This window comes from Procambarus clarkii, unplaced genomic scaffold (assembly GCF_040958095.1).
Source record: "Procambarus clarkii isolate CNS0578487 unplaced genomic scaffold, FALCON_Pclarkii_2.0 HiC_scaffold_322, whole genome shotgun sequence".
Taxonomy (NCBI): domain Eukaryota; kingdom Metazoa; phylum Arthropoda; class Malacostraca; order Decapoda; family Cambaridae; genus Procambarus; species Procambarus clarkii.
In genome coordinates this window covers 240,410-265,862 of record NW_027189355.1, presented here as the reverse complement: position 1 = coordinate 265,862, position 25,453 = coordinate 240,410, and the positions used below count along the sequence as shown (strand labels likewise).

Below are 25,453 nucleotides of genomic sequence, written 5' to 3'. Positions count from 1 at the left end.
ATTACGAATTCTGAAGACATTAGTGTACTTCAACATGCTAAATGGCCAAGGATACAGTTCTACAAGAGTATGTGTTGCCATAAATGGAATGGAATTTGTGTCACCACTGGTGTATAAAAGGTGTGAAAATCATATAAGAAATGTAATTAATATGAGATGGCAAGAAGTGCAAGAAAACACTCGCCGTATAATATTTGACCAATATAAAAACAGTTAAATATAGACCCCATTGATGGCTTCCTTAACATTGATGTGTCCTTTAGCGGATCTAGGAGCCCTTATTCACAAATTAGCACTGCTTTCCTAGTGGAAATGTTAACAGGCATGGTTGTGGACTTCAATGTTGTTCTGTAAAAAAACCTGCATTCAGTGCCAAATGCTCAAGCGTAGGAAACGGAATTCGGAAATAAACGAGGCTCAGTTTGATGATGAGATGGATAAACATCTACCACATTGTGATAAAAAACTATTACAGCAGTCCCAAAAATATGGAAGAGGATGCTGCATTGTTGATGTGGGGTCGATCACAAAACATCAAACTCAGGTATACAACTTTGGTGGATAACAGTAACTCCTCCTCTACCTACAATAAAGTTTGTGGAATGAACTATGGTGCTGGACCATATGGAGACGTTAAGGTGAAAAGACTGAGTGTGAAAATTACTTAGTCGAGAGACTTGTTACACAGATCATCCATTGGAGTCAAAAGGGGAGGCCGAAGGTAAAGGAAAGCTAAGTTACGAGACCTTTGGGAAGTTGATGGTTCACTTCAAACGAGCCATCAGGGACAACATCAACACAGACTGGAGAAAAATGAGGAAGGCCTGCCTATCCGGACTGTTCCATGAAACGTCCACAGATGAAAATCCATTACACATTTCTGTCCTGAAGGCAAAAATTCTTGGTGTTTTTACCAACACGATCTTGCAAATAAAAAAGATCCACGAACACACAAGACCATGAATATCCCACAATCGAATGAGGACGAATTTGAAATCCAAAAGATCTACTTCAAGTTCTACGATGATCTTATCTCGGAGGAAAACATGAAAAAGTGTCTGAAGGGAAAGCCAAATGAGTCTCTACACAACCGAGTTTGGAATAGCGTCCCCAAAGACAGATCTGTAAGTCGTTCAATGGTTGAGTTCAGCATGGCAGTGACGGCCATCAACCACAATGCCGAGTCTCTGGGCAGTCTTACTGGTATACCTCAGTATGATATTACTATCTTGATGATGATGTCACCTTGAGGAACTATATTTCGGACCAATTATAAAATAGTTAGTATAAAATTAGTTGAATAATAAAAGTTTTGTATTTTTGTCTTCCTTTTACTATACAACTAGTTAAAAAAATATTGGTTGATGACAACAACTTTCTGAAACAGAGGTATGCCCTAATATGTCCCCACTACAATGCAACCTTCGTTAGTAGGCTGAGAAGTGCGTTCTGGCTACTAGACATGAAAACGTGACTTATTATGTAAATCGGGCCTTGTATAGTAGACTGAGAAGTGAGCTCTGGCTACTAGGTACGACATATATATATATATATATATATATGTCGTACCTAGTAGCCAGAACGCACTTCTCAGCCTACTATGCAAGGCCCAATTTGCCTAATAAGCCAAGTTTTCATGAATTAATTGTTTTTCGACTACCTAACCTACCTAACCTAACCTAACCTAACCTAACCTTTTTCGGCTACCTAACCTAACCTATAAAGATAGGTTAGGTTAGGTTAGGTAGGGTTGGTTAGGTTTGGTCATATATCTACGTCAATTTTAACTCCAATACAAAAAAATTGACCTCATACATAATGAAATGGGTAGCTTTATCATTTCATAATCAAAACATTTGAGAAAATATATTAATTCGTGAAAACTTGGCTTATTAGGCAAATCAGGCCTTGCATAGTAGGCTGAGAAGTGCGTTCTGGCTATTAGGTACGACATATATATATATATATATATCATGCTTAATAGGCTAAATAGATAGACATCCTCGTCTACTAGTCTTAATATTCAAGAGCCCTGCAAACTTGGCCTACTGCGATGAGGGTCCTGAATAGTAGGCCAAGAAGTGAGTTCTGGCTACTAGGTACCACATATATATATATATATATATTATATATATATATATATATATATACATATATATATATATATATATATGTCATACGTAGTAGCCAGAACGCACTTCTGAGCCTACTATGCAAGGCTCGATTTGCCTAATAAGCCCAGTTTTCCTGAATTAAATATTTTCTGAATTTTTTTTCTTATGAAATGATAAAGGTACCCATTTCATTATGTATCAAGGTCAATTTTTTTATGGGAGTTAAAAATTAACAGATATATGACCGAACCCTAACCAACCCTACCTAACCTAAACCTAACCTATCTTAATAGGTTAGGCTAGGTTAGGTAGCCGAAACAGTTAGGTAGTATGTTAGGTTAGGTAGTCGAAAAACAATTAATTTATGAAAACTTTGGCTTATTAGGCAAATCGGGCCTTGCATAGTAGGCTGAGGAAGTGCGTTCTGGCTACTAGGTACGACATATATATATATGTCGTACGACATGTATATATATATATGTTGGCTATTAGGTTACGACATATATATATACTATATATATATATATATATGATATATTATATAATAATATATATATATATATATGTCGTACGACATATAATATATATGTCGTATCTAGTAGCCCAGGAATGCACTCTTCTCATCGTACTATGCAAGGCCGATTTGCCTAAAGCCAAGTTTTACTGAATTAATATATTTGCTCTAATTTTTTTCTGATGAAATGATAAAGGTACCATTTCATTATGTATGAATGTCAATTTTTTTTTATTGGAGTTAAATTAACGTAGATATATGACCGAAACCAAACCCAACCCTACAAACCTAACCTAACCTATCTTTTATACGTTTAGGTTAGGTAAGGTAGCCGAAAAGTTAGGTTAGGTTTAGGTTAGGTAGGTTAGGTAGCCGAAAAAACAATGAATTCATGAAAACTTGGCTTATTAGGCAAATCGGGCCCTTGCATAGTAGGCTGAGAAGTGCGTTTCTGGCTACTAGGTACGACATATATATATATATATATATATATATATATATATATATATATATATATATATATATATATATAATATGTCGTACCTAGTAGCCAGAACTCACTTTTTGGCCTACTATTCAAGGCCCGATTTGCTAATAAGCCAAGTTTTCCTGAATTAATATATATTTTCTAAATTTTTTCTTATGAAATGATAAAGCTACCCATTTCATTTTGTATGAGGTCAATTTTTTTTTATTGGAGTTAAAATTAACGTAGATATATGACCGAACCTAACCAACCCTACCTAACCTAACCTAACCTATCTTTATAGGCTAGGTTTGGTTAGGTAGCCGAAAAAGTTAGGTTAGGTTAGGTTAGGTAGGTTAGGTAGTCGAAAAACAATTAATTCATGAAAACTTGGCTTATTAGGCAAATCGGGCCTTGCATAGTAGGCTGAGAAGTGTGTTCTGGCTACTAGGTACGACATATATATATATATATATATATATATATATATATATATATATATATATATATATATATATATAAATATATATATATATATATATATATATATATATATATATATATATATATATATATATGTATATATGTATATATATATATATATATATATATATATATATATATATATATATATATATATATATATATATTTATATATATATATATGGTGTATATCACGAAAATAAACACGTGATTAAAAATGTGACAATGTCAGACCACGGAGGAAAAATGAAACAGGAATTTCCTTAAGTACTTTCGTATATTAATACTCCTTATTAATATACGGAAGTACTTAAGGAAATTCCTGTTTCATTTTTCCTCCGTGGTCTGACATTGTCATATATATATGTATATATGTATATATATATATATATATATATATATATATATATATATATATATATATATATATATATATATATATGTATGTATATATATATATATATATATGTCGTACCTAATAGCCAGAACGCACTTCTCAGCCTACTATTCAAGGCCCGATTTGCCTAATAAGCCAAGTTTTCATGAATTAATGTTTTTTCGTCTACCTAACCTACCTAACCTAACCTAACTAGCTTTTTTGGCTACCTAACCTAACCTTACCTATAAATATAGGTTAGGTTAGGTTAGGTAGGGTTGGTTAGGTTCGGTCATATATCTACGTTAATTTTAACTCCAATAAAAAAAAATTGACCTCATACATAGAGAAAAAGGGTTGCTTTATCATTCATAAGAAAAAAAATATAGTAAATATATTAATTCAGGAAAACTAGGCTTATTAGGCAAATCGGGCCTTGAATAGTAGGCTGAGAAAGTGAGTTCTGGCTACTAGGTACGACTATATATATATATATATATATATATATATATATATATATATATATATATATATATATATATATATATATATATATATTTATATATATATATATATATATATATATATATATATATATATATATATATATATATATATATATATATATATATATATATATATCTGGCGGCCTCCCAGATATCAGCTGTAGATATTTCCTATCAAAAATTCTCCACTGTGGCCACCAACATTTTATACTTGAAACTAACCTCCACAGGAGGTAAGGTTCGTAACAGGGAGCAAGAGGATCACCTTGCTGAACACCTTCACATGATCTGATTTCGTGTTCACCAAAGAGCAGTTTTGACTCACCACGAAGCACGATAATATGAACGGGTAGAGGGGCCGGAAATGGCAATGTACGGCACAAAGTCCTGATCTCTTCTGGCCATGTTGAAGGCATTCTTAAAGTCACGTTTGAGCAGGGCCGTTCATCAGAAATGTTGGTGATCTATGCTCGTGCTACATGGGCAGCCGCTTCACAGCCTTGGAGGATTTCAAATCCTTGCTGAATTACTTTCAGCAATTCACCCGCTTGCTGGCTGACTACCTCGTAGCAGCCTTGGCATCCAGCCGTCGGAAAGTGTTGCCAACAGTGATGACCTGATTCCCTCGTCCTTTTTTTTTTGAGAGCACAGAGGGAGGCAACAAAAAAAAGAGGGAGATATATATATATATATATATATATATATATATATATATATATATATATATATATATATATATATATATATATATATATATATATATATAATATATATATATATATATATATATATATATATATATATGCGAACAAGCCTGAATGGACCCCAGGACAATATGCAACTGAAAACTCACACCCCAGAAGTGACTCGAACCCATACTCCCAGATGCCACGCAACTGGTATGTACAAGACGCCTTAATCCACTTGACCATCACGACCGGACATAATGAGGTGATAGCCGAGGCTATTTGAACCACCCCACCGCCGGCACTCGGATAGTAATCTTGGGCATAGCATTTTACCAAATCACCTCATTCTTTGGGGCACACGTGAGGAACACAAATGCGAACAAGCCTGAATGGTCCCCAGGACAATATGCAACTGAAAACTCACACCCCAGAAGTGACTCGAACCCATACTCCCAGATGCCACGCAACTGGTATGTACAAGACGCCTTAATCCACTTGACCATCACGACCGGACATAATGAGGTGATAGCCGAGGCTATTTGAACCACCCCACCGCCGGCACTCGGATAGTAATCTTGGGCATAGCATTTTACCAAATCACCTCATCTTTGGGGCACACGTGAGGAACACAAATGCGAACAAGCCTGAATGGTCCCCAGGACAATATGCAACTGAAAACTCACACCCAGAAGTGACTCGAACCCATACTCCCAGATGCCACGCAACTGGTATGTACAAGACGCCTTAATCCACTTGACCATCACGACCGGACATAATGAGGTGATAGCCGAGGCTATTTGAACCACCCCACCGCCGGCACTCGGATAGTAATATTGGGCATAGCATTTTACCAAATCACCTCATTCTTTGGGGCACAACGTGAGGAACACAAATGCGAACAAGCCTGAATGGTCCCCAGGACAATATGCAACTGAAAACTCACACCCCAGAAGTGACTCGAACCCATACTCCCAGATGCCACGCAACTGGTATGTACAGACGCCTTAATCCACTTGACCATCACGACCGGACATAATGAGGTGATAGCCGAGGCTATTTGAACCACCCCACCGCCGGCACTCGGATAGTAATCTTGGGCATAGCATTTTACCAAATCATTCTGGGGTGTGAGTTTTCAGTGCATATTGTCCTGGGGACCATTCAGGCTTGTTCGCATTTGTGTTCCTCACGTTGTGCCCCAAAGAATGAGGTGATTTGGTAAAATGCTATGCCCAAGATTACTATCCGAGTGCCGGCGGTGGGGGTGGTTCAAATAGCCTCGGCTATCACCTATTATGTCCGGTCGTGATGGTCAAGTGGATTAAGGCGTCTGTACATACCAGTTGCGTGGGCATCTGGGAGTATGGGTTCGAGTCACTTCTGGGGTGTGAGTTTTCAGTTGCATATTGTCCTGGGGACCATTCAGGCTTGTTCGCATTTGTGTTCCTCACGTGTGCCCAAAGAATGAGGTGATTTGGTAAAATGCTATGCCCAAGATTACTATCCGAGTGCCGGCGGTGGGGTGGTTCAAATAGCCTCGGCTATCACCTCATTATGTCGGTCGTGATGGTCAAGTGGATTAAGGCGTCTTGTACATACCAGTTGCGTGGCATCTGGGAGTATGGGTTCGAGTCACTTCTGGGGTGTGAGTTTCAGTTGCATATTGTCCTGGGGACCATTCAGGCTTGTTCGCATTTGTGTTCCTCACGTGTGCCCAAAGAATGAGGTGATTGGTAAAATGCTATGCCCAAGATTACTATCCGAGTGCCGGCGGTGGGGTGGTTCAAATAGCCTCGGCTATCACCTCATTATGTCCGGTCGTGATGGTCAAGTGGATTAAGGCGTCTTGTACATACCAGTTGCGTGGCATCTGGGAGTATGGGTTCGAGTCACTTCTGGGGTGTGAGTTTTCAGTTGCATATTGTCCTGGGGACCATTCAGGCTTGTTCGCATTTGTGTTCCTCACGTGTGCCCAAAGAATGAGGTGATTTGGTAAAATGCTATGCCCAAGATTACTATCCGAGTGCGGCGGTGGGGTGGTTCAAATAGCCTCGGCTATCACCTCATTATGTCCGGTCGTGATGGTCAAGTGGATTAAGGCGTCTTGTACATACCAGTTGCGTGGCATCTGGGAGTATGGGTTCGAGTCACTTCTGGGGTGTGAGTTTTTCAGTTGTTATATATATAATTATATATATATATATATATATATATCTATATATATATATATATATAGAATATATATATATATATATATTAATATATATATATATATATATATATAATATATATTTTGTGACGATAATCTCTTTCAAGAGAGATTGAGCCTGCTCTTCCCTACGTAAAGTTACGTCCAGTCTACAAGTATAAGATGCCACATTCAAGATACGTCTACCAGTAGCACAAAACGTTTTGACCACGAGGCAAGACGTACCCTAAACCCCCAACTTCACACACCCTCCACGTTGGCTCGTCGCACCCTCCACATCGGTTCGTCGTCAACCAGCAACTACCCATTATTATAGTTTGTATGTTGGTGGTGTTGTTCCGTGTTGATCCTTCTCTACGGACAACCCAACCCACAACTCGGTAAAGTGTTTATACTTTTCCAGGAGATCACCCTGGACGCTTCTGGCTCTTGGAGAGGGGCTCAACGTCACACATTTAGGGGATGTGGCTCCAACAGTTAGCCTCATTGTCACGTGCACACACCTACTCGAGCCGCTGTGACTTCCCACTCTCTCCCTAGGTGATATGATCTCTTCAATCCCCTTTGACTTATTAGTATTACCTTCTAGTCTGTCCACAGCAGTGGTTCTTGGTTCTTTCTCTCTCCTTCTTTACTATTTCCTGGGAAGCCTCACTAGGACAAGGGCAAACACCAGCAAATTGGAATACATTTACTGGACAAAGCACATACACAATACATACACACATATAATAATAATGAATCCTATACTGTATACTATTACAATCAGGTTGCACTCCATCACCATCAGAACTCTATCATCAGCTTATAAGTGGTATCCTATCTTCTGATTCCCCACCTGATACTATCTACCTCTTCAAGTAGATCAAGTCTTATACTACAATGTTGCACTATCAGCAAGAGAATACATATATGTATCTATAGATGTGTACAAAGAAAATCAGCATGTGAATGCAATAACATATATCAGTGTAGATGTTCCTTGATACACAACAATGATCAATTGATCACTCTATCAGTCCTAGAACACATACACCTGTAGGTAATCCAGCCTACGTCTGTAACTCTAAACTTCAGTATAAAACACTCCTTGACATAAGAATGCAAACAATCACTCACCACTCACTGCGTCTTGCACGCTAATGACAACCAAACACTATCAACTCCCTACAAGTAATCCACCAGAACTTCCCTTCCACCTCTTGAAGTTCACTACCCTGATCTCTTCAGGTTCTTCTGGGTTTAACTACCCGGATCCTCTGCAGCTCCTCCAGGCTGCTAGCATGAAGTTTTCCTTGAGCAACTACGGTGCTTCGCCACTTCTGCTGGGTTCCTCCGGATCCTCTGCAGCTCCTCCAGGCTGCTAGCATGAAGTTTTCCTTGAGCAACTTCGGTGCTTCGCCACTTCTGCGGGGTTCCTCCACAGCTCTCCTGGCTGCTACACCATGAAGTTCCCTCGAGCAACTATGGTGCTTCACCACCTCTACAGAAGCATGTGACACTCCTCTTCACTGCTTCTCCTCACAGCTCGAGGTCCTCTCCTCCACTACCTTGGAGTCTCATCAATTACTTCATCTGTGCTGGCTTCGAAGTTCTCAGCAACTTCTTCCCCAAAGACAAACCTGCAACCCATTGACACTCCAATAAAAATGTTTCCCCTTTAACACAAACAAAAATAATCACACAATATGTTTGCCTCCAACCTCTATCTGTCCTCTACATACTGTGAGAGTGGACTTCCCCGTTGGGCGGGTCCATACTCCACCTCGCCCAGGGGGCCTCCACACTCTCCTCCGCCGCCCCTCAGTCAGTTGGCTCCAAGCGGTCCAAGGGAGAGGAAGCGCTGCACATCCCTCCGGCTGTCTCTCTCATCTCCGTCCTCTTATTTAGGCTTCCTGCCTTACCAAACATGTCTAACTTATCAATAAACATTGCTTCTGTCGCTGGGCACATGACCAACTACAAGCAATCACTATGAACTGGCATAAATCGTGCTTACCACAGATTATCTGGTCGAGGGCGCTCCTACTCTGACGAAGCCTGGTCAGGGCGCTGCCACTGCCCACGATAATGTCTCTGAGCGGCTTAATACTCTCCTAGCAGTCTAGGACTTGAGACCACAACGTTCTCAGCTCGATTCCACAGCTGGCACGTCTGCACCCTTCTCTTCTCTTGGAGATATATCACTAGGGGTTCCTTTCTGACGGGAGCTCAACGGAGCGCGGCTTTCCCCCTGCGATGTCTGGCCTCAACTGAGGTCAAAGCCCTCCAGAAGCGAGCCTCACGCCTCCAGCAAATTTTCCACATCTCCAAATCAGTCATTTATCTGCTTTCTTATGCACTGCCCATAATCTTAAACTGTTCATTGAATCCAACAAATTATTTTACATCTGTGTTATTGCCTCTATATTTCCTATACTTTCTAGGTAGGTCAGGCTTGTTGAATAACTCTCAAGGGGGAGACTCGTTTTTCCTGTTGGCTGAGATCATAACACTCCCCTCCCCTTATTTTTGAGAGTTATTCCAGTAGCAAAGCTCGGGATAATACATCCGCCACCACACTGTCTCGTTCTTCAACCGGATGATCTGCTTACGTACTCCCTTAGGAGTCTACAATTAGTTCGTTGCTCCTTGCAACATCTGGCTCACAACTCGCCAGAAACATGATCTTCTCACACACGATCTGACCTCTCTGGCACCTCTTGGCTAGGTTGTCCTTCTAGGACACCTGCACTCCATCGGTCAACTCTACTTATTGTTTCCACCCTCCGTTTCCTCGTCTTCCTCTCTTCACGTCCAGAGTCAGACGTCTGCCGTCTGTACCTCCTCTGTCGTCTTCACACTTCCATCTACTGCTATTATACTTTCGTCTCCTGCCATCATACTTCACTCCCTCGTCTTCACCGACGCTCCTCCCTTTCGTCTCCTCATTTATCCGAGACCTCATCCTGTTTGACTTCCATCGAGTCCTCGGCTTTCTTCTATTCCTCCATGCTTGTATCATCATCCTCTTCCCACACTTCTCACCTTTATACAACTCCCTTTCTTCTCCTTCAACTCTTCTTCGTTCCCTAAAAGTTTCTTCGAGCACTGTACTACATCCAACAGCACTTGACCGTACATGTCGCTTTACTTCTCCTAGAGTGCTCGTAAGCATCTCTCCACACATACTGTCTCTTCCCCTTTCATTTTCTCGGCTATTACTCTTCTTCACTATCTCTCCTCCACGTTTTCTGTGAAACATGCCTACTCTTGACATCTCCCACAACTTAACTCCACTATCCAAATGCCTCTGTGCTCGTGTACAACTTGACGCTCTACTCCCGTCCTCAGTCTGCCCACATCTTTCCTCATTCCTACTCAGCACAGTTGCATTCGCCTTCCGACTCTTAATTTCAGCAGTCTGGGCTCTACTCAGGTCCGCTCTCTTCACATGATTCTTCTTCGGCTGGGCCATCTTCACTTTTGACCTCACCGAGACTTCATTTTCCTGGGCTGGACCTTCATCAAATAACCACGCTATATCAACGTCGATATCCTCTACTGGTTGAATCGACACTGTATCATCTTCTACAGCGTCTTCCTCGTCGGCTACCTCTGCCTTCGTCACTACCGAGACAGGGTACTCAATGGCTTGGCAGTCTCCTGACTCACCTCCTCGGATGTCAGTCAGGTTCACATTCTCAGGTGTCCCACCCGTGCCGTGGCCTTCTGGGCTCTCCTCTGGCACAGTCTCTGCTATGACTTTTGGCAACACCTTTGTCCCGCACAAGTCATTCCCCAGGATCACTTGGACTCCTGGAACGGGTATGTCGGGGCACACTCCCAACATCACCTCTGCCGACACATATTCTAACCTTAGCTGGACAGCACATACGGGCATGTCACTCTCAGACAATAACCCATATACTTTCATCTTCCTCCTGCCAGCTAACCGTCTATCATTCCCAATCAGGCTTCTCGCAATGAAGCTCTGATTAGCTCCGGTATCTCTTAAGATACCCACTTCTACCTCAGGTTGGCCTCCTATACTGATCCAACCTTTGCTCATGAACGGCCTATACCTCTCATTCACTAAGTTCACCTTCTGTGGTTTGTCTTGGGACACATTAGTATATTTACTTCGGGGTTCACACATGGCCAGGGTCACAACTCTCTTGCCCTGCCAACAGTCTCGCATCACGTGACCCAGCCTACTAATATTAGAATCTAGCAAGCACATACTTTTATGCAATATTCATGACAACCCGAGTTGTGTTGTCTACATAATATTACCTTAACTATAGTAATAATTTAACTATAATCATTTCACCTTTGAGTGTTAATCTGTGTCTCTGTACGAACCAAGAGTGATAAAGAAGGGTTAACTTGAGGAAATTCCAGCATTGATGCAGGCTTACCACTCAAATTATAGTGTGTATGATTATATAGTGTTTTTTTTTTTTAAGATAAGCAGCTCTATTTCGGAAACTAGTGGCTCTACTAATTCAAGTACCAGAAACAGTCCAACAAGGCTAGCAAATACTGCCATGATGTCTACTGCCAAAAATGTAAAAGCAACCCTCACTGGCATGAAGGGCCACTTAACCCGACAGATCAAAAATTGTGAGGATTTAAGTAATCAAACTCCAGTTAATTACGAAGAACTGGAAGGCTATTATAAGGTTGCACAGACCAAATACCAACATGTGCTCAAAAAAATCCTGAAATATCAGGATATCCTCGCAACTCCTAATATCAATGAAGAGGCAATGGATGATGTAATACAAGAAAATGCAGATTACGAAGATGAAATGCATGCAAAGTTACAACACTTTGACGATTTAATAACCACACATAAGGCCAATACAAATATTGCAGCCACAGCTTCCCAAAACTAGACACAACCAGAAGTCAAATTTCCATCACTCAGTCTCTCAACTTTCTTTGGTACAAAGGACGAGAGTTGGGACAACTTCTGGAACAAATTTGTTGATTCTGTGGATTCTATTGTTAATGCCAGCAAAGACGACAAAATTGACATATTTACAGGGTGTCTTAAAGAATGAAGCACTACAGTTGGTCTGTGATCTGACATTCACTGATGACGGTTAAGACAATGCAGTACAGCTCCTTAAGGATAATTATGCTAAGCCAGAAAGGACTATCAGACTTCTAACCCAGAAGCTGTTGGATTTTAACCCTCCAAATAGTACGGCTGACTCACTCCAAGCCTTTAGATTAGAGCTTGAGTCCTTGCTCAAAGCACTTAAGAACAAGGTCAACTTGGACGAATCCGACTGGATAATCCAAGTCCATATGAAACGCAATTTACCCAGTGAAGTACTGGATAAGTTGTTTGTCTTATATAACAAATCTTCTCTGAGTGTGAAGGAGATAAGCGAAGGTTTGTGTTCCATCATAGAAAGACAAAGAAATAACCCAGATGGAAAAGTGACATCTAAACCTTTGTCTACCACTAATAGTAGACAACAGAGTACAAACAGTATTCCAAACAAATCTAAAACTACTTCCCCCTCCCCAAAGTGGAAACAAAGAAGTAGGCACATATGCAGTTGGTCCCTCCAAACCTACAGTTAATGCGTCACCCAAATCGGTGACTCCCCAAGATGCTGTTAACATCTGGAAACCATGTGTGTTCTGTGAACAACCACATGTCATATACTTTTGCAAATTTTACCCCGATCGTGCTACACGTATAAAACGACTCAAGGAGTTACGTAAATGTACCAAGTTTATAAGGGCACATAATCCCGACACCTGTACAACTCATATACGCACCTGTAATAGGTGCCATAAGGGTCAACACCATACAGCACTTTGTGGGGACTCAAGTACAAAGTCTGCCAAACTACAGAAGGAGGAAGGAACTACCACATCAGTACAGCTTTGTACTGTGTTATTTGGCATAAGTGTCTTCTCAACAAGGTCTGATCATAAATCAGCTCTACTCACTGCTCAATTGACCATTAAAAATGGAGAGTCCAAAGCCACCATATGTGGATTATTTGACCAAGGATCCCAAATGGCTTTTATCTCAAAGGAGTTGGTAGATGCCCTGAAACTCACACCTGTAAGAGAGACACGAATAGACATAGCAGGATTCCTGACTAACACAGGAGCCCGAGTCCTCCAGGTAGTACGACCTAAAGTACGTTTAGGAGGTTATGTCCGAACGATACAAGCTCTGGTAGTAGATAGATTCCCTACAGACCTGTATGTATATGGTCTAGGTACAACAGTCAAATTCCTGAAAGAAAAGGGAATCCATTTGGCTGATAAAATCACGTCAGACAACCTTTCCAATATTGGAATCCTTATGGGATTAGATGTCTACCATACGTTTATCAAAGGAAAGGAAGAAAAACAAGGAATGAGCTTGTTACCATCTGCAGGTGGCTATTTGCTAACAGGCCCAGTATTACGGCTGAAACAACCCGCACCTGTAGACCGCCAACTTGCCAACCCAGTAATGGTTGCATGACTAAGAGACCAGTCTCCACTGCAATTCAGAGACATGTCCGAGGATGAGCTTGATCCCCCTGTACATAAACTATGGGACCTGGCAACTCTCGGCATTGTCCCTGAACAACCTAGCCCAGATGACGACTGGACTTACAACCAATACCTGGACTCATTTATCTACAGAGATAATCAATACTGGGTCAGGTTACCATGGAAGCTGAATCAGCCTCAGCTACACGTCAACCATTTTATGGCACATAACCAATTAAGATCACAGGTGTTGCGCTTACAAAGACAGCCTGAGAACTTGAAGTTGTATCATGAAATATTACAGAAGCAACTCGATAAATTTATGGAAGTTGTCACTAATGATAACCCAAAGGACGGGCACTACCTGCCACACCACCTTGTACTGAAAAATTCTGCTACTACCCACTGCGGATAGTATTTACTTGCAGCTCTAAGACGAAGCAGAGTAGTGTTTCGTTAAATGACTGCCTTCAAACTGGCCCTAGCCTGAGACAAAGGCTATACGACGTGTTGTTAAAGTTCCATATTGGGACTTACGGATATACGGTCGACATCAGCAAGGCTTTCCTTAGGGTAGGTCTCTAAGAAGAAGACCGGAACTACACAAAGTTCCTATGGATCAAGGATCCTAACGATCCAAACAGTGAATTAATCACTTACAAGTTTGCATCTGTTTTGTTTGGGGCCACTTCCTCACCGTTTCTGCTTCAAGCTACCTTAGATATGCACTTGAAGAAGTCCAATAGCCCAAACAAAACAGAAATTAGTAAAAAATTGCATGTGGATAATTTTCAAGGAACAACCAGCAATGAGAGTAAACTGTTGAACATATACCATGAGGTCAATCGAGAATTAATGGGAGCCAATATGCCTCTCCAGTCGTGGGTCTCCAACAATGCCAAATTAAATCAACTGATCGCAACTGAATTTCCCGACTGCCAGGTACCCGAGAGGACAAAGGTACTTGTACATACAAGACAAGGAATGGAACTAGTCTGTATCAGAAAATTCTCAAAGATGTTATCAAAAGGTCATTATTAGTATGCTTCATCTGTATCATAATCTTGTTTCTTGTACCAACTCTAACCAGGTATGGATATGTAATAAGTAAACTCAGAGGCAGTGTCGCCTCAACTCACAAAGTTCTAGGGAACCAAGTTAATGACAATGTAAACAATTAAGTTAACCAACATATATTTTAGCAATGATAAGTAGCATCATTCAAGCACTCGAACTGAAGGTTCACTCTGTCAGGATTACTAAACAACATGAGTCATTACACAAAACTTTGAGAACCATTACAGCTGTCTGCCCCCAAGATAATCAACACAACACTTTGAACACGAATAAGTCACCTTAATGTTCAACTCACCAAGGACTGCCTCGGTTCTAGGAAGTTGAATAGAGAAGGGGAGGGGATGGTCTCAAGTTGGCAGGCAGAGTCACCCCTGTCCGGCCGACAGCCTATCTCGGCTGCTGTCTTCTGCCCTGCTCTCCTATTGCTCCCGAAAGTACAGTTTCCTGGGTATTTATTTATTTATTTGAAATCTAGTAGCAAATCCCCCCCCCCCCCCCCCCACACACACAAGTAGATAGTCCCAGGCCATCTATCAGACCACACCTTAACTAGCGGCTTGTTTGAAGGACACCTCCGGCTAGCCGCCTGCAATTATGAGCTTAGCATAAACAAGGTCATCTTCACACGACCTGACCTTGGTCATTTTGTGGTCATTAATATTCTAGAGGTGTGACTTTCAGCCCGACAGAATAGAGCATCTCAAAATCTTGTCTGTGACTCATGTGTATCTATGTATATTAAATACAAAACACCTTTATGGTTGTACAGTAGAGCAGCCTATTGACATAGCTCAAGTGCATGGGGGAATTGTGTAAAATCCTGGTTTGTGTCTCGGAGAGGCTGCAGGATCCAAGTAAGTTCAGTTGAACTTCTGGTTTCAGTTCTTTTGACCATGTCGTAGCTCAGTCGATTAAGACAGCATCTGGTATGCTCTTGGATGTTGATTTGAATACTTGTCATGACTCTTGTGTATTTTTTCACTGATTCATCACTCAACCCTCTCCCTATCTCTCCCGTTCTCTCTCAACCCTCTCCCTCTTGCTCCATCACTCACTTTCGCCCTCCCATGCTCTCTCCCTCTCACCTCTCTCGATCTCTCTCTCACTCACCCTCTTTCTCTCTCTCTCACCTTCTTTATTACCCCTTCTCTCTGTTCCACCCCCTCACACACTCACTCTCTCTCTCTCTCTCTCTCTCTCTCTCTCTCTCTCTCTCTCTTCCTCTCTCTCTCTCTCTCTCTCTCTCTCTCTCTCTCTCTCTCTCTCTCTCTCTCTCTCTCTCTTTCTCTCTCTCTCTCTTTCACGACACGACATAGTAGGATCAGGGACAAACATGGCAGCGAGAGGTAACAAGGGAACAGAGAAAAGTCATTGTTAAAAAATGAAGGAAGTGTTCTCCAAAGTTTAGGAGGAAATCAGGAGGGAGATGTAGGAAATAAATAATAAAAAAGCAACCTGCAAAGCGAGCTGACAGCCACAAAGGAGGAGATTAAAATCCTCATAGAGGTCAATATGAAGGCTGAGGCTCAGATAATCATCCAAAGAGAGGATGGAAGTGGTACATTAGAAGGGAATGCCATTGTACAAGCAACATTTGCAGAGATGCTAAAAACGAACTTGGAAGCAATGTTCATAGTGAGGGAGGTAGCAATGAAAGCATCCACCTCACAGGAAGCAGCAAGATCCACTAGTCAGCTGCTGGAAAGAAAAAGATCTATGGTAGCTGTGGGTATTAAGGAGCAGGAAGGCTCCAACAGGACATAATGGGATGATATGGACACAGCGAGAGTAAATGAAATAAAAAAGGGGCGAGAGATGGAAGAGGCAGAACATAGCAATGAGAAGGTTTTCAGATTGGGCTGGAACAAAAAGGACAGAGACCGTGTATTAAAGATAATGTTTGCAAATGAGCCTGCAAAGGAGAAGATTCTAACAAGGAAGAGCCACCTGCAATATATGGGAAAATTAAAAAAAAGTATTCCTCCAGAGGGACATGACAAGAGAAGAGAGGGCCATGGTGGCAGAAGCAAGGAAGAAGTGCTGGGCAAGAGGAGAAAACCAGGAAATCACAACCCCCGACACAACATCCCCAGAGGTGAGGGGGGGGGGGGGATACACCCACAACCAGCAAACCAGTAACACCAGAGTGAAGGGCAACTCCACCACCTTCCTCTGCATAGAAATCACCTACCCAGAACCCTCCATGCTCCCACTCAGCTCAGCAACCAATCTCCCTACCCCCCCTCAACCCATTTCCACCCTGCTACCCCTCCCCTACTCCCACCATGTCCCCCCTTCCCCCTTTCCCTCCCTGTCTTCCCTTCCCCTTCGTCACATACCCTCCCTGTCCCTGCTTCACTAGATCCCCCACTTCTCACTCCAGTATCCTCTGAGACCTTGTTATCCACCTCACAAATCCTCACACCCATGGAACAGCTCTCTCTATCAGCTGAACACTCGCCAAGAAGGGGACATGAGAAGGGACAGAAGATCTCATGGTAATATACACTAACATAGATGGGATTACATATATAATAAATGAACTTGGAGAATGGGTACTAGAAGAAAACTTAGACATATTAGCACTCACAGAAACGAAACTGACGGAAAACATAACATATGCAGTGTTTCCACAGGACTACTATGTTCTGAGGAAAGAGAGAGAAGGAAGAGGAGGTGGTGGTGTATCTCTTCTGGTAAGAAAAGGCTGGGATTTTGAGGAGATGGTTATTCAGGGCTGTGAAGATTTCAGTGACTACATAAGAGGTACCATAGCTACTGGAGAACAAAAAATTATAGTCGTAGTCATATATAATCCAACACCAAATGACAGAAGGCCCATACAGGAATATGATAGAAACAACATGGTCACCATTAGCATAATAGAGAGAGCAGCTTCTGTTGCTAGCAGGAATGGATCTGGACTACTAATCATAAGAGACTTCAACAACGGGAAGTTAGATTGGGAGAACAGAGACCTACATGGGGACCAGATACATGGAGAACTAAGCTGCTGGACGTGGCAACAAGAAACTTTCTAAGCCAACACATCAAGGAACCAACAAGAATGAGAGGGGAAGATGAACCAGCAATGCTCGATTTGATATTTACCCTAAATGAGTGGGATATAAGGGAAGTTCAGTTGGAAGCACCCTTGGGAATGAGTGGTCACGGTGTATTGATCTTTGAGTTTCTGGTAGAGCTAGGATTTATCTCCCCAAAAAATGATCTAGGAAACAAAATGTTGGCATACCGCAAAGGGAATTATAATGAGATAGGAGGTTTCCTAAGGGAAATACCATGGGACACAGACCTCAGAGCTAAGTATGTACAAGATATGATGGCCTATGTCACCCAAAAGTGTCAAAAGGCAGTAAACAGGTTTATCCCGGCCCAAAAAGAAAAATCCGAGAAGCAAAACTAGAATCCATGGTTCATTAGGGCACATATGGGAAGCAAAGGAACTGAACAAAAGGGCGAGGAGGAATTTCCAAAATAACAGAACACCAGAATGCAGAGAGAGATTCCAGAGAACCAGGAATGAGTATGATAGTGAGAAAAGAGAAGCAGAGAAAAATAATAAAAATTATATAGCAAACAAAGCCAAGACCGAACCAAAGCTACTCCACAGTCACATCAGGAGGAAAACAACAATGAAAGAACAGGTAATGAAACTTAGTACAAGCGATGACAGGTATACAGAGAAAGACAAAGAGGTGTGTGAAGAATTCAACAAGAGGTTCCAGGAGGACTTCACAATAGAACAAGGTGAGGTCACTGCACTAAGAGAGAGTAAACCAGGCGGCCTTGGAAGGGTTCGAAGTTACGAGAGATAAAGTCAAGAGAGACACATGTTGGATCTGGATATGAGAAAGTGCTGTTGGTCCAGACAGAATCTCACCATAGGTATTGAAAGAGTGTGCAGAGACACTTTGCTTGCCACTCTTCATAATGTATAGTAGGTCACTGGAGATGGGGGACCTACCAGAAATATTAAAGATATTGGGTAATGTGGTCCCAATATACAAAAAGGGTGACAGACAAGAGGAACACTACAGGCCAGTGTCCTTAACTTGTATACCATGCAAGGTGATGGAGACGATCGTGAGAAAAAACCTAGTAACGCATCTGGAGAGAAGGAACTTTCCATCGTTAACCCATTGTTAACATGGGTTCAGGGAGGGTAAATCTTGCCTTTCATGACTTAATAAAATTCTACGACCAGGTGACAAAGATTGAGGAAGAAGGATAAGCATTTTTTGGACAGTCGAAAAGCCTTTGACACAGTACTCCAAAAGAGGCTGTTACATAAGCTGGAGAGACAGGCAGGAGTAACTGGTAAGGTGCTCCAGTGGATAAGGGAGTTCCTAATCAATAGGAAGTAGAGAGTTATAGTGAGGAGTGAGACCTTAGATTGGCGTGGTCACCAATGGAGTCCCACAGAGCTCTGTACTCGGACCTTTCCTGTTTCTGATATACGTAAATGATCTTTCTGATGTAAAGGTTCATTCCTCTCAATGTTTACAGACACTTTGTTAAAGAAGGATTGAGATAGAGCAGGGCTGCTTGAGGCCTCAAGAGGACCTGGACAAACTGAAGGAATGGTCGAGTAAATGGTTATTAGAGTTTAACCCAATCAAATGTAATGAAATGAGGAGTACATTTTTACATAGTAGGGTGTTGCAGGAGGCCAGATACAAGGTATTATTTGGAAGATAAAATTCTTCAAGAGTCAGAGACAGAGAGAGAGAGAAAGACTTAGGGGTTGATTTCACGCTAGCCCTGTTCCCAGAAGCTATCTAGAGGATAACATCAGCCACATATTCCAGGTTGGCCAACATAAGAACGGCCTTTAGAAACATGTGAAAGGAATCATTCTGAACTTTGTATTCCACATATGTCATACCAACCCTGGAGTATGCAGCTCCAGCATGGAGTCCATATCTAGTCAAGCATAAGACTAAACTGGAAAAGTTTCAAAAGTTTGCCACCAGACTAGTACCCGAACTGAGAGGTATGAACTACTTGGAGAGACTACAGGAATTAAACCTCACGTCGCTGGAAGACAGAAGAGGTAGGGGGAACATGATCACCACATACAAGATTCCCAAAGGAATTGGTAGGGCCGATAAAGACAGGCTTTTTAATACAAAGGGAACACGCACTAGGGGACACAGGTGGAAACTGAATACCCAAATAAGTGAGAAAGAACTTTTTCAGTGTCAGAGTAGTTAACAAAAGGAACTCATTAGGCAGTGATGTGGTGGAGACTGACTCCATACACAGTTTCAAATGTCGAAATGATAGACCCCAATAGGCTCAGGAACCTTACACTAGTTGATTGACAGTTGAGAGGCGGAACCAAAGAGCCAGAGCTCAATCCCCGCAAGCACAAATAGGTAAGTACAACTAGGTAAGTACACGCATTCATCAAGGGTTAGGGCCGAAAAAGCAGTGATCAACCCCCGTAAGTACAACTAGGGGAATAAAAATTGGTGAATACTGTGAGAGTTTTTGAGAGAATTAGTGGAATAAATTAAAATTGGTATAAGGAATTTTAGCTCGGAAAATTTCTAAGAATTTTCTTTATTCTTTAACCTTTATTCCTGTCGTGATATTCAACTAGGTCGCCTGAGGAAGGACTTGCTTAGCTAACACACCAGTGTAGTAACCAGCTCATTCCTCACTTTGGGACCATGTATGAACAATTGACTAGGCGCGAGCAAACGCCGAGACCCCAATGAAAATTGAAATCCCCCCCACTTAGGCCGCCGACCTTCGCCAATCGCCGAAGCGAATCTAACGAGTAGGTCACGGGCTCTCACAACAATAATTTATTGTTGTGTGGTGCCGTATATTTGATCCAAAGCTCAGAAAGTTAGTCTCAATTTTAGTCGAGTGTGAAGAACATTTGCATAACAATAATAATGTGTGGGGGTGTAACGAAAAGACAGTGTTAACCATAACAACTTAGTTTATTCAATAAAGTACTAACTACTACAACAAAACAAAAGAAATGTCAATGACGTTACTCGAAATCCTTCCTGTGACACTATCAATGACAGCTAGACACCAGCCCCTCGGACTGCATAATGAACTAACTCGAACATAAGCGTGACCACAGAGGAATCAACAAGCAAGCAAGAACTAACAGATCTATAATCACAATTACAACAAATGACACAGTAGGTTCTGAAACACGTCTCCAGTAACCTCCTAACTGTTCTACGCCTCAGTGCAGTCTACTCCTGCAACAGCGGTTGCAATGCAATCAAATCAGTAGTCTTTCAATGACAACAATAACTAATGGGTTCACTGGCAACTCCAGCACCCTTCCTCAAATTAATCCTTACGTTAACACTACGTCCCACGGACAATCAACAATCAATAACAATTGATTTACGTTAATAACACAATAACATTTACGTTAATAACAAGGTAACATTTACGTTAAATTAACAACTCTTACAACTGTCACTAGTACCGCGGAAATTACACAACACTCTACCCGTCGAGCATTCAGTGAGAAAATCCCATTAATCCCTGTACTTCCAGACAGCTGATTAATCTCTTTACTAGTTACGTTAATTTACGTTAATCGGTTACTAATCACTCAGCGATGGTAAACTCTGATTTGCAATGTCCAAAGTGCTAAGAGAACGGTAATCACTCGTGATAATATCTTTAGAGTAATTAATTACTATCCTCAAGATCAATAATTAAACAATTAAAAATACGCGACCTTTCACACTGGCTCAGCAATTTACATTAAGGTACGAATTCCGTCTGAGCTTTCCATACTCAGACCAATTCAGGCGACTAATAACAGTAATTAGCCCCACGTTTACGTTATTCTAAAATGACGCTACTCCTCTCACGAGTCAATCAAGTGCCGGTACTTCCGGGCAGATAACGACGTTACGTTAATGGAACAATGTAGCCTTCGTGTGAGTCGATCAAACAAGGATCGAGATTAATTACTTTGACTTCCTGAAACACGTCAATTACCCGGCCCACTGACCGTTAATTACGACAGACAATACTCTAATTCTTATCTGGCTGATAGCTAGGCTCCTCGAGACTACCGTAGCTGCTTACAGGAAAGTAAATTAACCCAAACGCATTCTACGTTACTCAAATTGTCAAAGAACAAATTCTCTTAAAGCAATGGGCGTTCCCTTGGTTACGTTATATTAATTGCCTCGCAATCACCTCACTGAATACTGGACTTCGATGTCCTACCAGATAACCAGGAGAATATATTTGTATATCCAAGTACTCGTCTACAGCCGAGTTCCCCCACGACAATGACAAATCACACTAACAAATCACAGTGATTTACGTTACAATCCGGTTGCTATGACAATACTGCAGAACCTAGTAAAATAACCTACAGGACATGAACCCTCTAGAACCCTGCCCCACAATGGTTTTACTGAACTGCAATCACATATGGTGATTGCTCAACACTAGCAACAATCACCATCAAATAACAACCCCCTTTGCAATAACACACACGGCAAGTACTCTAATTTCCAAATATTAGGATACTGCACACACTTACTTACTTACTGCTGCAAAGGACCCCTAGAACATAGGTCAATATATTGCCATCACCACACAGTAAATAACACATTAACACTGGGCACCGTGACACTACGATTATATATATATATATAATTACCGCTGACACATGTAGCCTACAGCTATCAAACGTTATTGGGAACACTAAGGAGAATCTCACACTCCTTAAATCACAAGGGTGAGTGATTTATCGGTCACGCATGCCGATAAACACTCGAGAGTTACGTTACTCGACAGAGCGGGGGCGGTCTCTCTAGACGGCCTCGTCACTCACCAAACCTCACCAAAATTACGTTAATTAATACTGCAACCACAATATATATATTTATATAAATCACACTTGTCACGGCCCTGGGAACACTACAAGAAATTTAAGCCACACTGTGGCACACTCCACAATAATCATTGCCAGGAATCACTGGCGTTACACATACCTGAGCGCTCAGTGTTGGAATTCCACACCTGCAAGACCACACATGGAAATGATATCACTCCGTCCCACGGACGATCAAAAATGATTACCACAATGAAATAAAAGAATTTATTACATGGACATCCTCTCCGTCCTTGTCTAATCTATGTATATTCTGTGTTCCCGTGTGTACCCACACACACACACACACTGTACGTCTGTGTACACCAGACCTTAAGTCCCTCTGGACTGACAAGATGACAACACAGGTGATTAATCTCCTCGCCCACAATTCACTCCACCTGAACAGGTGCTGCGTGACAATGTGACGGAACACTTGACCTCGAATTCAAGCTTTAGAGACCACTAATCACCGAAATACACACATAGGTACTTACTCATTCACACTGCCGGCTTTACACACCATTCCCATACATCAGGCACCCCGCTATAGGTGGCTGGCTCGCTCCGGGTGGCGTAGGCGGCGGTAGTTCCTGACCGTAGTACAAACACGGGAAATTGCCTTAACACTGACACGAATTTCCCCGTTCCCATCGACTGCTACAGAGCACTAGCAAGTCTAATCATCACTGGTATGGGATCTACGAGTCTGTTGCTGCTCGTATGCACATTCCCCCACGATCCCAGATCACTGTACCTCTACCCCCTGCATACAATAATGTCTTAAACCCCTCCAAGCGACGACTTCGGCCGGATTCTGTGACGACCGATGTCGTAGGTGAAGCAGGAAGCATCAGCAGTTGTAGTCCAGCCACCACGACGCCCTATACATCAATTTGGCCGAATTGAGTACAGGAACGTCTTGACAAGGTGGAGGCTGAGTTCAGAATGATGCTCACACCGGCTCTTCCCGCGTCCTTCTCGAAATAACCAATGAGAGGAAGGCATACAGCGGCCTACCCCTCTCATCCAATCAGCGACGGTGTAGCATAGCCCCTAGGGCAGCTCCAAGATGGCCGACCAACATGGCGGCTCAAGATGTTTACTAAGATGGCGGCTGGTTTCCATGACAACCACTCAAGTGGGCAGCCAGCGCGGGGGCCCCACACCCAGGCCGACGGCCTAGCTGTTTCCCGCGCAAAGCTGAGCCTGGCCTCATGCCATACAATGAGATGATGCTATCAGCTCTAGCACTGTCCACAGACATGCCACCCCGGCCAGGGTAACATTTATGGACTGCTGATGACTGGGGCTCTCACATGAGCCCAAACACTAGATGTTTCGGTTGCTGGTACAAAACTTAAGTCCGCCCACTTAACAAGTGCACTTAACAAGTGTACTGGCTCCCACAGGCATAAGAGCACTATTGTAAGTGAGCTGGTGAACCACCTCCTCACATAACTCCCCACCAAAAAGATAAAATTTCCCGGAGGAAAATTTCATCTAAAAATCACCAGCCACTTACACTTGGCTCTTAATTAAGTGCACGGCGGCTGGGTGGTGGTGGTGATTCATCCGTTTTCTGTTGACGTCGGTGGCTGGCGGGACAAGATGTGACGTCACTGGCTCGTCCAGGGTGGTACTTCCTGACCATAGTGCGGTCGTGCTCAGGTTCTGGGTCCAGGTTAAGCCGGCTCAACGCCTCGCAGCTTCCCTTCCTCAGTCCCTTCACACTCTCGCCCCACAGGTCTGTGTCATACTGGACACAATAGGTAGCACACTGGGATGGACTTACCAATGAAGTACAGACTCAACACCTTTCCTACCCTACCGACACAATCCCGACAGTTAGCAGACTGTCTTGACTTCCCGGTGACAGGGTCTTTCTTCCTGTCTGTCTGTCAGTCTCAGACCGGGTTGCTCTACCGACTGAGTTGACCGGGCTGAGGCCTCTTCAGCAGCTGTCAAACCTCGCCCCTCACTGAGCACTAGGTCACTGACCTGCTCGTTCATCAATCTCTCAGCGACCGTTCGTTTGTCTGAACGATCTTCCAACAGCCTGAAAGATTGGTCCAGAATATCCACTTCACTTGTGGGAACCACAGCTACCTTAGCCTCACCACTGGTAACATCAAGCAGACGTTTACTCTCCTGAGTGGTGTTAACCCTCGCAGGTCTGGCTGGTTGACAGGTTGTGGCGGGATCACCTGATCCAGCCCACACCCGTCTCACTGGGCTCACCTCCGTTTTCTGTGAAATGAAAGAAGGAAAATTGCTCTTTTTTCCTTTTACCTCATGCACCTGATCTTTCGCCTGATAAGAGGCGACCTTGACTTCCTCGGCTGGCGGCCGTGTGACATCGCCGTCAGCTGGTGAGACCCATCTGAGTCCCTCTGAATCAGTTCTCGTTTTCTGTGCAATAGGGAGAGAAGGATGGCTCCGGTTTCCTTTCACCTGCTGCGCCTCTTCTTCTGTCTGGGCGGCGGTGATCTCTGCTCGACCGGCCGGCTGACGCTTGGTGTCAACGCCAGCGGGTTTAACCTTCCTCTCACCTGTTCCTGTTTCCTCTGGGTCATTTCCACAGGACAGACCCACCTGGTTCTCTATACCAGGAGTATTACCTATCA

The 25,453-nt window shown here is 42.6% G+C and overlaps 2 protein-coding genes across 2 annotated transcripts; both read left to right on the top strand.

Annotated features, from left to right (window-relative positions):
* The first annotated feature begins 11,889 nt into the window (after positions 1–11,889).
* LOC138361368 (uncharacterized) lies at positions 11,890–13,841 on the top strand. Its single transcript, XM_069320729.1, has 2 exons — positions 11,890–12,161; positions 12,884–13,841. Exons 1-2 carry the CDS (start codon positions 11,890–11,892, stop codon positions 13,839–13,841), a joined length of 1,230 nt encoding a protein of 409 aa, XP_069176830.1.
* A 33-nt stretch (positions 13,842–13,874) lies between these two features.
* LOC138361367 (uncharacterized) lies at positions 13,875–14,267 on the top strand. Its single transcript, XM_069320728.1, has one exon. It carries the CDS (start codon positions 13,875–13,877, stop codon positions 14,265–14,267), a length of 393 nt encoding a protein of 130 aa, XP_069176829.1.
* Positions 14,268–25,453: the final 11,186 nt, after the last annotated feature.

What these genes read in the sequence shown, in the direction of transcription:
- LOC138361368 (XM_069320729.1), top strand. Translation starts at nt 11,890, where the DNA reads ATGTCTACTGCCAAAAATGTAAAAGCAACCCTCACTGGCATGAAGGGC. An exon ending in GAAGATGAAATGCATGCAAA is followed by an intron (nt 12,162 to 12,883) that starts GTTACAACACTT and finishes CCCTCCCCAAAG; the next exon opens with TGGAAACAAAGAAGTAGGCA.
- LOC138361367 (XM_069320728.1), top strand. Translation starts at nt 13,875, where the DNA reads ATGTCCGAGGATGAGCTTGATCCCCCTGTACATAAACTATGGGACCTG.